At 39.3% G+C, this 16,077-nt stretch overlaps 1 protein-coding gene across 1 annotated transcript in view; it reads right to left on the reverse strand.

Annotated features, from left to right (window-relative positions):
- The window catches only part of ephb4a (eph receptor B4a), a 54,421-nt gene extending 50,698 nt beyond the window's left edge, over positions 1-3,723 (reverse strand). The window contains exon 1 of the mRNA XM_047379238.1: positions 2,796-3,723. Coding sequence (XP_047235194.1) covers positions 2,796-2,883 — 88 coding nt within the window. The 5' untranslated portion in view covers positions 2,884-3,723. The remainder of the gene's footprint in view (positions 1-2,795) is intronic.
- Positions 3,724-16,077: the final 12,354 nt, after the last annotated feature.

Raw genomic sequence — 16,077 nt, forward strand, 5'->3', positions numbered from 1 at the left:
TGCTGGCGCATCTGTGACCAAGACAGCAAGTCTTTGTGATGTATCAAGAGCCACGGTATCCAGGGTAATGTCAGCATACCACCAAGAAGGACGAACCACATCCAACAGGATTAACTGTGGACGCAAGAGGAAGCTGTCTAAAAGGGATGTTCGGGTGCTAACCCGGATTGTATCCAGAAAACATAAAACCACGGCTGACCAAATCACGGCAGAATTAAATGTGCACCTCAACTCTCCTGTTTCCACCAGAACTGTCCGTCGGGAGCTCCACAGGGTCAATATACACGGCCGGGCTGCTATAGCCAAACCTTTGGTCACTCATGCCAATGCCAAACGTTGGTTTCAATGGTGCAAGGAGCACAAATCTTGGGGTGTGGACAATGTGAAACATGTATTGTTCTCTGATAAGTCCACCTTTACTGTTTTCCCCACATCCGGGAGAGTTACGGTGTGGAGAAGCCCCAAAGAAGCGTACCACCCAGACTGTTGCATGCCCAGAGTGAAGCATGGGGGTGGATCAGTGATGGTTTGGGCTGCCATATCATGGCATTCCCTTGGCCCAATACTTGTGCTAGATGGGCGTGTCACTGCCAAGGACTACCGAACCATTCTTGAGGACCATGTGCATCCAATGGTTCAAACATTGTAACCTGAAGGCGGTGCTGTGTATCAGGATGACAATGCACCAATACACACAGCAAGACTGGTGAAAGATTGGTTTGATGAACATGAAAGTGAAGTTGAACATCTCCCATGGCCTGCACAGTCACCAGATCTAAATATTATTGAGCCACTTTGGGGTGTTTTGGGGGAGCGAGTCAGGAAACGTTTTCCTCCACCAGTATCACGTAGTGACCTGGTCACTATCCTGCAAGAAGAATGGCTTAAAATCCCTCTGACCACTGTGCAGGACTTGTATATGTCATTCCCAAGACGAATTGACGCTGTATTGGCCGCAAAAGGAGGCCCTACACCATACTAATAAATGATTGTGGTCTAAAACCAGGTGTTTCAGTTTCATTGTCCAACCCCTGTATATACTATTAGGATCATACTACAATATTATATTTTAATGCTATCAGTAAGAAAGAAACTTAATCCCTGCCTTGTTGTTAGTCAGTGTAGCTCTCTGGCACTCATCTATCTAACCCCATGTTTAGCAAATTATCCGGACACTGACACCAATGTTACGCTGACGATACCTGCTTGTACAACCACACGATCTGAAAATCTTATTTTCCCCAACATGATACATTATTATAGAATGTATGCTTCACAAGGCTAATCTGAGGCAATTTCTCTGTTAATGTCAAGGCAGCTTTCAAGAAATAAATATAAATTACAACCCAAACTGCACATTAGATACAGTGGGTTGGATGTTTTACTGCTTGCCGCAGCTCTCTGCACTGGCCCAATAAAATCTCACCTGGCCAATATTTGCCCCTGAATGTTCTAGCATTGATTTTAGGGTATGACTGGTTAATATTCCTACAGGAAGTGGAAATGGATCCAGTTTAAGTGGACTCAGAAAGGTCTTTTATGTTACATCTAAAAAAGGTAAAAAACCAAGAATTTCTGCCAACTGTGGCAACTGATATAAAAGAAATAATCCACCATGTGAAGTTTATAGCCAGGTCTTTATGATACATCTGTGCCTCTTCCATTTAGGTTTTGTTAAATTAGTTTTTAGTTGTTCCCACTACATGCTCATAAAACCTATGGTGGCTTCAGCTCTCTTCAGTGGTCCTTTCACTATAAAAGGCAGCATATGAAATAGTCATGGGTTGGTTATACACATCAATGTATGCTGAGATTTTTAAAAGTTACTGTTTCAAAACCACACATTTTTTAATGTTATACCACTACCACAGTTTAAAGTTCTTTTCTTGAGATGTGAGGAAAGTAAAGTAAGGGGAGTTGCCCCTCCCCAACCTGTTGCTGTACAGAGGATCCAAATAAATTGTTTGATCTCATAGAATAGAATTTGTATTGTACACTTGTCAACATGATTGCAAGAAGCTACTGTTACTACCAGCGAGAACTTGGTTGGAGATTAGGCTACTGGTTGCCCCAGTTTTTTTGTGATTCTGGCTTGCAGTTTAAACAATTTCTGATGATAAATGACATTATCTATTTGTTTTTTTTATTCCTGCTAAATATATAACCAGGGCTCACTTTTGTCTGACAAAGTCAAATTTGATTTACCTGAAAATTAGGCTTTTTTTTTAAATTGCCAAATCCTATTGTTTTTTTTTCTCCATTTTTAGTTTTTAAACAGAATGTAATTTAGAAAAAGGGGAAAATAATTTTAAAAAACAAAAAATGCAAGAAACACATGAAAAAAAAAAAAACTTCCAGTTCAAAGATTTAGTTCAACGTTCAGAAACAAAGTTGGAAGAAGTGCGCACTTTGTTTTCAAGTATCTATACTAAAAAATAGGAAATTATGCATTTTTTTGTCATTTAATGTAGACTAAGGGCAATAAATAACCCAGAATTTCAGCTTTAAAAACGCTGTAACCGTCTTACTTTTAAGGTTTTTTTTAGCGCTCATCCAGATTGATTTGTTTGTTTCATGTTTTGTCTTTTGAAAATGTTGGTAGCACTCAGACATAAAGTGCTTCCTGAGGCCCTCTGCTGACCGGGAGGGCCTTAAGCAGCTGATTATTTCGTTTATACCTTTATCAGGCGCTGGTGATACGATAATACCGCGGTAAATTTTACTCAAGGTTTTCACACCGCGAGAATCTTCTTATCGCTCCTTAATGTGCAGATAAAAAATAAACCCAGACTCACCTTCTTCTGCATCAATCAGACGAGCGAGGTCCAAGAATGCGATGCACCCCAGCAGCAGCAGCAGCATGCTCCTTATTATCACCTCCATAGTGTTGAAGCCAGGTGGTAAAAAATGAATGGACGTGGATTAAAACCCCAGCGGCACTGGCAGATCGGCTGTGCACCCACTGACCGCAAACCAGTCTGCATTTAAAGCTGACTCCTGATGAGAGAAATCCTCAGACGGTGCTCAAAACACTGCAGCTAAAAAGAATCAACCCTGGGCCAAACGAGGCTGTTAAAGGCTTCTCCAGGTGCAGTTACTTTATTAACAGCTACACGCTGAAAAGTTGACAAACTTTGTGTCGCAGTGAAGGTCCCAGCGTTGTAACTGTACTCTTACCTCAGTCCCCCTGTCAGCACACGGTGAACAACTTGACTGCTTGGCATTAATAAGCTCTTTGTGTTTCACACGACTTCCCCACAAAAGTCTGCCCCTCAGCCCAGTGACCGAGCAGCCTGGCTCCGCAACCAGGGCTCATCAATGCAGGGTCTGGTAGTTGCAGAGATTAGTTTCAGCCGCTTCACAGGTTATTCCTCATCTTCTCGAGAAGAAAAAAAAAAGTCCTACAAAGTGAGTCCCTCTGTCCTCAATGTTCCCTTAAACACCAGAATTTTGTCTTCGGAAAGGGAGAAAAAAGAATCCACCAAAAGCAAAGAGGTGCGGGATATACAGCGCGACAGGTTTAGCCTGGCCTGGTTTTATAGGGGAAATTAGATAGGAAGCGATGGAAAACGTCTGGTTTCCTAAAACAATAAGTCAACAGAGAGGCTAGACAGCAGCAAGGCTTAAAAGTTTTCCGTTAAAGTAGCTCGTAGGACTGGGAGCTATTAGCTGATCACCGAGGACTACATCTCCGCATCAAACCCCGAATCGAATGGCATCAGTTAGCCCCTCCCACCCTGGTTTCCATAACAGCAGAGTCCAAGCTCGCGATGTGTTGCTCTACTTCCGATTGATTGTTTCAAAATAAAACACACCACCAGCCAAATGGAAAGTTCGACACGTTACAGCAACTGGCTTTTTGTGAACGTCTCCACATACAGGTGCTTCTCAAAATATTAGCATATTGTGATAAAGTTCATTATTTTCCATAATATCATGATGAAAATTGAACATTCATATATTTTAGATTCATTGCACACTAACTGAAACATTTCAGGTCTTTTATTGTCTTAATACGGATGATTTTGGCATACAGCTCATGAAAACCCAAAATTCCTATCTCACAAAATTAGCATATCATTAAAAGGGTCTCTAAACGAGCTATGAACCTAATCATCTGAATCAACGAGTTAACTCTAAACACCTGCAAAAGATTCCTGAGGCCTTTAAAACTCCCAGCCTGGTTCATCACTCAAAACCCCAATCATGGGTAAGACTGCCGACCTGACTGCTGTCCAGAAGGCCACTATTGACACCCTCAAGCAAGAGGGTAAGACACAGAAAGAAATTTCTGAACGAATAGGCTGTTCCCAGAGTGCTGTATCAAGGCACCTCAGTGGGAAGTCTGTGGGAAGGAAAAAGTGTGGCAGAAAACGCTGCACAACGAGAAGAGGTGACCGGACCCTGAGGAAGATTGTGGAGAAGGGCCGATTCCAGACCTTGGGGGACCTGCGGAAGCAGTGGACTGAGTCTGGAGTAGAAACATCCAGAGCCACCGTGCACAGGCGTGTGCAGGAAATGGGCTACAGGTGCCGCATTCCCCAGGTCAAGCTACTTTTGAACCAGAAACAGCGGCAGAAGCGCCTGACCTGGGCTACAGAGAAGCAGCACTGGACTGTTGCTCAGTGGTCCAAAGTACTTTTTCCAGATGAAAGCAAATTCTGCATGTCATTCGGAAATCAAGGTGCCAGAGTCTGGAGGAAGACTGGGGAGAAGGAAATGCCAAAATGCCAGAAGTCCAGTGTCAAGTACCCACAGTCAGTGATGGTCTGGGGTGCCGTGTCAGCTGCTGGTGTTGGTCCACTGTGTTTTATCAAGGGCAGGGTCAATGCAGCTAGCTATCAGGAGATTTTGGAGCACTTCATGCTTCCATCTGCTGAAAAGCTTTATGGAGATGAAGATTTCATTTTTCAGCACGACCTGGCACCTGCTCACAGTGTCAAAACCACTGGTAAATGGTTTACTGACCATGGTATCACTGTGCTCAATTGGCCTGCCAACTCTCCTGACCTGAACCCCATAGAGAATCTGTGGGATATTGTGAAGAGAACGTTGAGAGACTCAAGACCCAACACTCTGGATGAGCTAAAGGCCGCTATCGAAGCATCCTGGGCCTCCATAAGACCTCAGCAGTGCCACAGGCTGATTGCCTCCATGCCACGCCACATTGAAGCAGTCATTTCTGCAAAAGGATTCCCGACCAAGTATTGAGTGCATAACTGTACATGATTATTTGAAGGTTGGCCTTTTTTTTATTAAAAACACTTTTCTTTTATTGGTCGGATGAAATATGCTAATTTTGTGAGATAGGAATTTTGGGTTTTCATGAGCTGTATGCCAAAATCATCCGTATTAAGACAATAAAAGACCTGAAATATTTCAGTTAGGGTACAATGAATCTAAAATATATGAATGTTAAATTTTCATCATGACATTATTGAAAATAATGAACTTTATCACAATATGCTAATATTTTGAGAAGGACCTGTATTGTCACGTTACACACCCGAACTTATCAATAAGAATCTGAGAGTGTGATGCGTATTTGTATTCACCACCCTTTATGCTGATACCCCTGAACAAAATCCAGGGCAATCATTTGGTTCAGAATTAATCCAATTTGATGATAAAGTAGTAAAATGAAAAAGCCCAAGAACAAGGCTCCATGGTGACAGGAGACATGAAGAAGTCAAAGCAAACATGCGGAAGAAAGTTCTCTGATATGAGGAGACCATGAGCTTTTCGACCTACACTTCTTGGCAAGTGGAAATTTGCATTCTTGGTCATTTCACTGTAGAATGCAAAGTACCTGATGGCTTCTAATAATTGAAATATAACTCACTGCTATAAAATTTTAATAAAGAAGATACAATTTCATCAATATTCCTAGGACAACAGAAATGCATTTTAGTATTGTTGCATAAGCTTTATTAAATGTGAAATGAGAAATAGGGCTTACATGTCTTGTTACAAGGCCCAAAAAAGGCTAAGAAAAGACACACTTACTGAAAATAGCAAAGATTCCCGCCAGTAAAGACATTTTATCCTTTTGTGGCAATAATTTTAAAATTTGATTTGATGGCTATATGTCATCTCCATACCCTTCCAAACCCTAATTTTGAAAACAACTGATGGAGATATACAGATTTGTGCTGTCTTTTTATTGAAAAAGAGAGAAGCTGGCTCTTTGCTTCCCTCACATGCTTCTCATCAACATTTAGTGAATAAACACATTACTTTAAAAACTGTTTTGGGGGGATAGAAAAACCAAAAAGAAATGTTTTTAATATGCTCAATTAACTTGTTCAAGGCTGAGCTTTTATTTTGATATAGATTATTGCAGTTTTTGGTTTAACTGAGTATTTCTAGGTGTTTTTACTTCAAAACACAAACCGTCTGAGTGCAAGCGGAGGCATGCAGTTTGTATAAACTGCAATGATGAAACATTTTTAAAACGTGTCTCTTGTAGGACTGATATTACTTGAAACGGCAGCAATAAGCACTATTTACAACTTACTCGTTTTAAAGAGGACTGGGAGTATGAGTTTATGCAGCAAAAGTTTAAGGACCAGATTAATGCTTTATCAGACACATCCTGTAGTTTTTTGCTGTATAATTTATGCTAGATTAAAATACATCTCTACACTAATGCAACATTTTTTATGCATGATCTGCAGTGATTATGTCATGATCTGATCAATAGATCTGTTCATTTAGAGGTTCTTACATGGTCATGATATCTTTCAGTAAAAAATATTCTCTGGCAGCAGTCCTAAACCACATTTTCATGATAACCTCGACATTATTGATTTATTGCATCAGAGTTGCAGCACGGCCTATTTTCTTATTTAATTAATGGCTGTTTTCCTGTGGGAGCTGAATGAAATCCCATTTTGAAGAAAATCGGAATGAGATGGCAGGATAAATAGGAGGAAATGCTAATTTTAAGTCTAAATGACAAAATATAAATAAGACATTTGCAATTCAAGTTGGCTAACAAGGCCGAGCTGATGTTTAATTTGGGCAAAACAACACCAGCAGTTCTCCGTCTTTCACAAAAAAGAAGGGGTTGCTTGGTGTTTATTTTGCTGTGTCAGTACAGGGTTTATTGATTTGAACTATATTAATTTCCATTTTCTATTAATTCACTTATCTGTGCGATTGATGGCCTTGATAGTCTTGTCCATTCAGGAAAGAAAAGAAACATCAAACTGATGAAATCTGACTGAGGATGAGTCACAAGAATGGGGCTTATATGGTGCTCAATTGTAATGCATATTTTCTGAGATTTTCTCTTTGCTTTTTGCTGCTTATGAAATATAGTGCAGTTATTCGTTTAGTTTTATGGCCACTAGTGGTGATGATTTTGTTCTGGTGGGCAAAGGCTGTAATTCAGTATTTTATCTGTTCCTGTCATAATATGTCAACGTGAAACCGCGTTTGAGTGGACAGAAAGTCAAAGCAGTGTGAATTAGATTCGTTTCAGGTTATTTCAGTCGCTGAACACTATAATGTTTACCTTCTTCCAGGCTTAAGAATATAAATCTTAGTTATTAACTTCCAGCTCTGAGATTTTGTTGTGGGAGGTTCAATAGAAAATATTTCCAAAACAAATAAAAAGAGATATGACCTTAAAATGTTTGACTTTCCTTATTAAATCTAAAGCTTGCTGATCCTTGATTTCAGATTGACCCCTTAACTGTAAAATCTTTTTTCAATGGTTTTTGCACACAGTGATTCTTATTTTGAGCGCAGGGGTTTTGAGACACTTTGGTTTTATATTTGTTTTATTAACAAATAGGGGGAAAAAAAGCAGTATAAGTTTGCAATGAAGCAAACACATCACAAACACATCCTAATACATTATGGAGGCTTAGTTCATAAACCTTTAATGTTGTGTTCCATTTTCCTAGATATTATTTTTACCACTATTTTATATGACATTTTACAAAAGTAATACAACATGAAGGAAAAGCATTTCTTTTCACTGGCATTGCACGATTAGTTTAAGAATACATTTTAAATGCCCACTTTAGTTTTATTTAGAAGTGAAAAATTTTAAACTTCAAATTGGAAAAAATGAAGGTGAAATGGTGAAGGCCATTTGAACTTAAAATCCCTAGTGGAAAAGTCTGAGATTTCTCACCAACCCTGAAATCACAATTCAAAATGGCATCCTTGATAAAAAATCCAGGGTACCTGAATGAAAAAAGAACATCTTATTTGCACCGCTGAGATTTTTCTTGTCTTTAAGTCAGTCACACATACAAAATACTAAAACAACATCTGAATGGAACATATCTTATGTTTAAAAGAACAAGATGTGGAGAAACATATTAGCTTCTGTTGCTCGGTCAATGAGCAGAAAAGTAAGTAAATCCCTCTGGCTTTTGAACTGGGAACTGGGACACACTTGGAGTCATTCCCAGATTTATGTTTTTAACTTCAGAGTGAGCTAAACTCAGGATAGGCAGTCACCACTGACTCCACTGTCTTTCCCTGCCTTTATTTTACATTTGTTTATTCATATTTAACTTAAAAATAAGTTATATCAAAACTTCTTATGAGTGTAACATGGGTGGCAGCGGAAGTATCCCTAGTGGTGATCCTTAGCATTATGAACTCCCCCAACTTTTATCCCAAAATGGTAAGACTGCTGTTATGTAATCGTGCGACCAAAGCTGATCTAATTACTGAAAACAAAACTTAGCTGGGTTATTTCTTTAATCTGAAATACTCTTGGGACAGAAATTAGGTGGTTTCTAACATTAGAGAAAAAAATGTGACTTTAATTGGGGCTCGAATCATGGCTCTGTGTGGAGGTTTCATGTTATTCTCTGTGCACACATGTGGTCTCTCCAGACCCTCTGGTTTCCTCTCACAGTCCAAATAAAAGCGTTTGAGTTTAACTGGCCAGTCTAAATTGCCATAATGTTTGTCCAACGTGTCTTTTTGTTGCCCTGTGACAGGGCTTTTCCACCAAGCAGTACCAGTGCTTAACCAGAGATGGTGTAAAGTCAGTTCTTGTGTGATAACAGAAGGCCTAATCTAACAACCCTGATTTATTAACATCATGCAACAAGTGGTGCTTGTGAACGCCTCACTCTCCCAACCAAGCGATTCTTTCTTAGCACCAGCAGCACTGAAAAACAGTCTTTACAACAGGATTTATGTACTTAAATATATTAAAGGTCAACAATGGTTCAGGACTGAGCCAGAAAAGGTTTTATGGTTTTTGGCAGAAAATAACATCTGAAGCACAGCCCTATATGTTGTTTATGCCTACATAAACTGTGTGACAGGTGATAACAAAATAAATAACAGGAAGATCAATTATGCCAATAACTGGTTTTTCTGTTGCCAATCCAGTGTATCAGTCAATTTTATTGATTGTGAAGCACAGCGTTTTTGAAGCTTCTTGTTTTGTATCTGGCTGATCAAAAATTAAACTAAGAGTTTTAAACATGGAGCTCGCAACATTGGGCGCCATAAGCCCCTGTCCACTAGCTTCTGACAATAGCAGTTCTTCGGGCTCTGATCCAACTAGCTGCTAGGAAAGGACTTTTTTTCCAGTTCTAGAACCGGAGCTTGCAGTTGTGGAAACATTAATAACAGATGCTAAACAAGCACTACAACAAGTTTAGCGCAAGAAACAGAATGTGGGGAGAAAGAGGCTCGATTGACTGGTGACTAGTCCAGCTGTAGCCTGTATTTCCTATCTCAAGCACATTAACTGCTGTATGTGGACACCAGCCCATCTGTTAACCTGCAAAAGGGTTGAGGGGCTATAGAAACTAGATGGATGACTGGATAAAATCCATTTATTGCAAACCATATATTAGATGTTTATTAATCTATAACTAATGTCATTTTTAATACATTCTTAGGCAGCCATAACATTGGTCACTGTAGCCAGTTTATTTTGTTGAAATCCTTACAGTATATTGGATCAAACCTATAATTCAACCTTACTGTTTTAAATTGCTCCAGGAAAATAACCAAAACTGTTTTGTTTTTTTTTGTACCCATGAGCTGTCAGAGTGTACCTTAGTAAAGGATTTGAAAATTAATTAGCCAGCTTGCTGGCTGTTCAAAGTCTTTCTACAAGCAGGATACAGAATCAATCACTTTTACTCAGGAAGAAACCAATTTAAAATGAAACTCTTTGATTTATACAGGCATATTTTTTACCTTTTTTTGTTTTTGTTTCCTTAAAGGACTCTTTGGTCCAGCTAGTACACCAAAAATGAAGTTGTAATCAATGTCCCACCCCCTTCTAGCTTCTAGCTGAGCCATAGCTGGCCCATTAGGGTTTTAATATGCTGCATCGAGAGCTCTCTCTACATGTAGCAGAACAGTTACACCACTGGGTATAGATCTTTAACAACCTTAATTCATAGTCAAAGGGACATAATGGTGCATGGCAGGTAATGAGCAGAGTATGCTATGTGGAAGCCAGCAACAGCATCAGTTCAAATACATCCCAGGGATCTCCAGTGATCTCCTCTGTATGCAGCAACACACATTTTTCGCCTGTATGTGTACTTTTGTGTGTTATTTCAATAAGAGAAAAATTGTATATTTAAAATGTCAGAGACTGCATATTCCTGAAGGTCTTCACTCCAATTCTTGGAGTATTATTCTATCACCTTCATCAAATGAGTGCTCGCATTTCGCTCCAGATGACGTTGCAAGTTGTCCCTTGTTAAGCAATGTTTTTGCAGATGCAGCTTATGAAGCGACACCTCGAGGTTTAACATTGCAGACATCCTCAAGAGTTGTGTGAATCCCATTGCACCAACTGAATTACATTTACATTTACAACTGTGATTAACTTAAACACTGCTGAAGGAAGGAATAAGGTAACTCTCCTTTGAAGCCAGTCTTCCTTCTTTACAGCAGTGGCATGGGCAGAGGTTTGTTTCATCAGATTTGAAACACAATCTCTTTTATTTCCTGTAACAAAAAGTTATATATTTTGGAGTGTGACTCTGCAACATGGCATTTTAACATAGCTTTAAGAGTCAGAGAAGAGTAAGGAAACCCATTTGATTTAACCACAGGAGGGGTGTCTTATCTGGCTGAAAGAATTTAAGAAGGCGACTGTTTTAAAAAGCTGTGCAAAGTGACATCTCCACAGTAGAATCCTGAGCCGCACCCCACCGATCACCAATCTGAGGATGAATCTTCATGCAGACTCTCTGGTGGTAAAGATAAAGAGCAGCAAAACAGCCAAAGTGACGCTTTTCAGCTTTACTTATGCAACATAATCGAGCAGAAGTTATCTTGTGAAACAATTTGATGAAAGCCTGATAGAGCAAAACAAGGGAAGAAGAATAAGAGAGATAAAACACGGCTGGGTGAGGCAAAGTAGAAAAGATGAAGGTGGTCGGGATTTATGTTTGATCCAGCTCTTCTGGCTTGCGGCTGTCATGTTGTAATTAAGGTAACAAATGATGCTGACAGTGCTCTGTTTATCGTCAATGTACTCGGTAGTGTGAGTGAAATATCTTGGAGGAATTAGTCTGTGGCTAACAAAATATATTCTGTGAGGTTTTTGAAGCTCCTGGGTAGAAATATGCCTGCTGAATAATCATCTGGTTTCCAGAGGGTTGCTTTCACTAAAGAATGAAATCTGCACAGACAACACAAACAAAACAGTTTAACAGCTTATTCAAAATAAGGTAACAAATTACAAAATATACATCAAGTTTTGCTTTGCCCTTTTAATACTATGGCCATACGAAGGCCATGAAACATTTCTCACTGAATTCAGAGTTAAACTAAATGTACAAAAAAAAAAAATACCTCAGCTTTCAGTCCACTGATAATACTGGCTTTGAGGTTTCTGAGCTCTTCTGCTATGCTGAGATGCCTTACTGGTTTTCCCCGCACAGAGGCACACAGAAGTTCAGAAATTTTGAGGTTACTTTGAAATAAGTCTCGACTGAAAGTCTTCTCTGCAGCTTTCGCATGACATGCATGCCAGCTGTTCTTTCATCCGAATCCACCTCTGTCACCGCAGCCCTAGACCACAGCAAACAAAAAGGATGCTTTACTGCAGTATCAGCTGTCTACAGGTCCTTGAAAAAGCATTCATTGCTTGTTGAACAATGGATTTTTGTCATGCGACAACCACAAACCTCAGTGTACTTCATCGGGATTTAATGGGAGACACCAACACAAAGCAGTGGATAAATGTAAAGTGAAATGAAAATGCATGGTGTTACATATATTTTTTTAAATAATAAATTGAAAACTGTGGCATGTAATTCCTATCCTTTTGCCTTTTCCTGATACACTTAAATAAAATGTAGTGCAAACACTTCAGAAGATATTCAATTAAATTAAGTAAATGGAGACCGTCTGTGAGTGATCTAGTCTCGGTGTAAATCCAGCCATTCTGTGAAGGCCTGAGAGGATTGTTAGAGAACATTAGTGAACAAACAGCATCATGAAGACCAAGAAACACAGCGGACAGGTCAGAGAAAAAGCTGTGGAAACGTTTAAAACAGAGTTATATTATAAAACAGATCCAAAGCTTTAAACAGCTGACTGATCACCATCTTAACAAGGCCTTAACAAAGCCTTCGTTCACTCGAGGAGCTACAGAAATCCACAGCTCAGGTGGCAGAATCTAACACTATTACAACTATTTATCATACATACCACATTTCTCAGGGAGTGGCAAGAATAAAATTGTTGTTGAAATAAAGCTAGAAGTAATTAATGTTACAGTTTACAAGAAAACATGTATGGGATACAACTAACATGTAGAAGAAGAAAAAATAAGACCAAAACCTTATGAGTGTTTGGCCTAAATGCAAAACAATGTGGGGGTTGGAAAATGAATGGTGCACATGACCCTGAACACACCATTCCCATAGTGAAGCATGATGGTTGTAGCAAGATGCTATGGGGAGGCTTTTCTTTAGCAACGACAGGAAGATAATCATAGATGATGGGAAGATGCATGGAAATAAAAACAGGGCCATCCCCAAAAAATCCTTTTAGAGGCTGTTTAAGACTGTGGTGGAGGTTAACCTTTCAGCAGGACAATGAAACTAAACATACATAGAATAGAACGAGTTAGATTGAAACATATTGGGTAAGAATGACCTAATCAAAGTCCAGAACTAAAACAATTTGGGAATCGGTGGCAAAGCTTAAAAACTACACACAATATGGCTGACATAGAGCTATTTTGCAAAGAAAAATTAGCAAAATAGTTTTATTTGCAATAACACAAAAGACAGTTAAAACTTCAGCAAAGGATGGTTCAAAATATTGATCAACAGGGTTAAATGCAACCACACGCTGCATTTTTTTGTTTAAAAAACTTTATTTTACTGCATCACATAACAGGAATTCTTCTGCAAAGCACTGAAAGGTTGATGCTAGAGAAATTATCCTGTGAAAAAATCCAGCTAGTGATTGCTGGTTGCACAGACCTGACTGCAGCTCGTAATGAAAATCACTTCGATCCCATCTAGACTTGTAAGATTGAACTGTTTGACAATTAATCTCACTTTGCCACCTTCTTTCTTCTCGCTGAAGTGAAATCATGCTAATCACATGCATAATTGAATTATACTATGAGTGTTTACTCCTAATTCCTCTTTAGTACAAAATGACTGGCTTCCCTGGCCCTGAGATGAGATGCTTGAGTGTTTGAGCATGTGTGCAGTAAAGTGATTCAAGATTTTTAAATTACAAATCGTTTAATAATTAAAAATTCACATTCTAATTTTGAAGCAAGGATATTGCTTTGGCCTTTTTTCCAATAATCCATCTGTGAAGCATCTGTCTTCCTCAAGAGTCCAACTGCACATTCCTCTGCCAGCCTGTGGGCAGACCTGGTACATGGACGGAGACATAATGACTGATTGGAGGATAACAAAATCATGTGGGTGGGAGGAACTGAAAAGCAGGAGAGCTTTCCTAGTTTGAAGTTTCAGATCCCATTTATGGCCCATGATGGATGTTTACTACTCTTCCTGTCTCACTCTCTATGTCACCATCAGACGGTATGCAGAAGGGAAAAGGCTCACAGAGACGGATGAGTGAAAGAACTCAGTCTCCACAGAGAATATAGGTACCATATTGCACGTATTGTTCATTACATCCACATAAAGTTGAACTCGATTCTGAACCTTCAGCTCTGGTCAGACGTTTACATCATACTAATTTTGAGCTTTTATAAAAATGTGGTGCACTGGTTTGAATGATCTTTTTTTTTTGACTCATTCTCATGTTGGACCCCACAACTGTGTCCAAGTTGCAATCATCAAGTCAATTTGAAGAGAAGTTGATCATTTTGGAGGTAGTCCTCCTTCATTAGTTTTGCTCACTTTGAGCAGTGCACCGGTACCATTGTCACTGAAACAGACCTTTACCATTAATTCAGTTTCAATTAAATTTTACGATTATTTATACAGGGCCAATTCACAACAAATACCATCTCAAGGCATTTTCCAAAAACTTCAGTTCAATCGGGTCATAGAGACATTTAAAGTTGATTACATACATTACTAACTGATCCTATGTATTAAACAATCCAGTCAAGCTCAGTCCATTATTTAAATTGGTAAAAAGCTTTCTATCTAAGCAAACCCTATCAAGTCACTGAGTTTCGGCATTCACTCCTCCTGAAAATTCATGTAGCGATAGCTTGCATTGTGTTGTTGACTTTGTGGCAATCCCTCATACTGAGGATCTATGTAGTGACAGCAGAAAGGAAAACTTCCCTTTAACGGAAAGAAACCACCAGCAGAACCAGGCTCAGTGTGAGCCGCCATCTGCAATGACCGACTGGGGGTTCAAGAAGCCCGAGCACACACACACAAAAAGAAACACAGACTAACTGATCCAGGGGTACTTTTCTATGTTAAAGAAAAAGTAGAGTTAATAGCAGTAGTAGCTGCTTTAGTGGCTTAATCTAGTTAGAATGTTGCGGCCACCACCATGTTTGACAGTCTGTCCATTACTTTTAGGTTTGAAAGTCTCACTTAGACCATCCAGACACTCCGCTAATTGTGGGCAGAAGTTGCAAAATATTCCAGTGTTTGAACTTACCAATTTCTTTCATCACCTGTGACAGTTTGGTTGAGACAGTTGTAATCTTCCCACAGTTTAGTGTTCTGACAGAACACTGATCTCAAACACACATAAAACTAGGTTTGAAAGGGATAAAGCTGGATAACATTAAGCCTCCAGAATGGCTCTGGCCTAAACCTAATTAAAAATTTTAAGACTGGCACAGATGCTCAAGAGCATCTGTGCCAGGCACTCAAATAATTTAAATGAGCTCCACCAATTCTGACAATGAGAGTGGTCAAATAATCAGTCAGAACTACTGTATGTCAGAGGCTTCTGTGCGATATGTATGTGACATCAATCCAAATATTATTGGGGTGTATGCATACTTTCAGGCTGTACATATAATTTTGACATGGTGTATCAAGTTTTATAGTGTTATGATCACTCCACCCTGAAACAATGGTCCAAATTCATGGTCCTTAAGTTAATGTGGTCTTTGTGCCAATGGTGTATGTATGTTTACCTCTGACTGAAACTGACTGATTATGAAAGTGAAATATTCAAAAACCAGGTAAATATCTGCTAAGATCGTCAAACTCTTTGTTAGAACCAAAGAAAAGATTAGTAGTGTTATGTGTCGGTATTAAAGGAGAGTTGAATTCTCTCCTCTCTTTCTTTACAACTGAATGATTTTGCTGCAGGAACATGGATGCAGTATCTGAGTGTCTGACACCGATGCCTCGCAGCATAACGTGATCCGATGAAGGGATGGTCATGAATATGTGCTTCCCAAAGCAGAAAACTGTTCCTCCTGATGAGAGGAATGAGGTCGGGGTGGTAGGGCAGTCATCATTCAAAAAAAAAAAAAAAAACCCACACAGCAAGTCTATACAGATGCAGCTGAGAGGTACTTAAATCAGAGGCTGAACATGGAGGATGAGCGCCCTCCTCTGGTAATCTTGTTGATCTCCACCTGTGGAACTCCAAAGGACCATTTATCCAAACCAAAAAAAATAAATAAGAAGGCATCTGAGTCCA

This window comes from Girardinichthys multiradiatus, chromosome 11 (genome assembly GCF_021462225.1).
Source record: "Girardinichthys multiradiatus isolate DD_20200921_A chromosome 11, DD_fGirMul_XY1, whole genome shotgun sequence".
Taxonomy (NCBI): Eukaryota; Metazoa; Chordata; class Actinopteri; order Cyprinodontiformes; family Goodeidae; genus Girardinichthys; species Girardinichthys multiradiatus.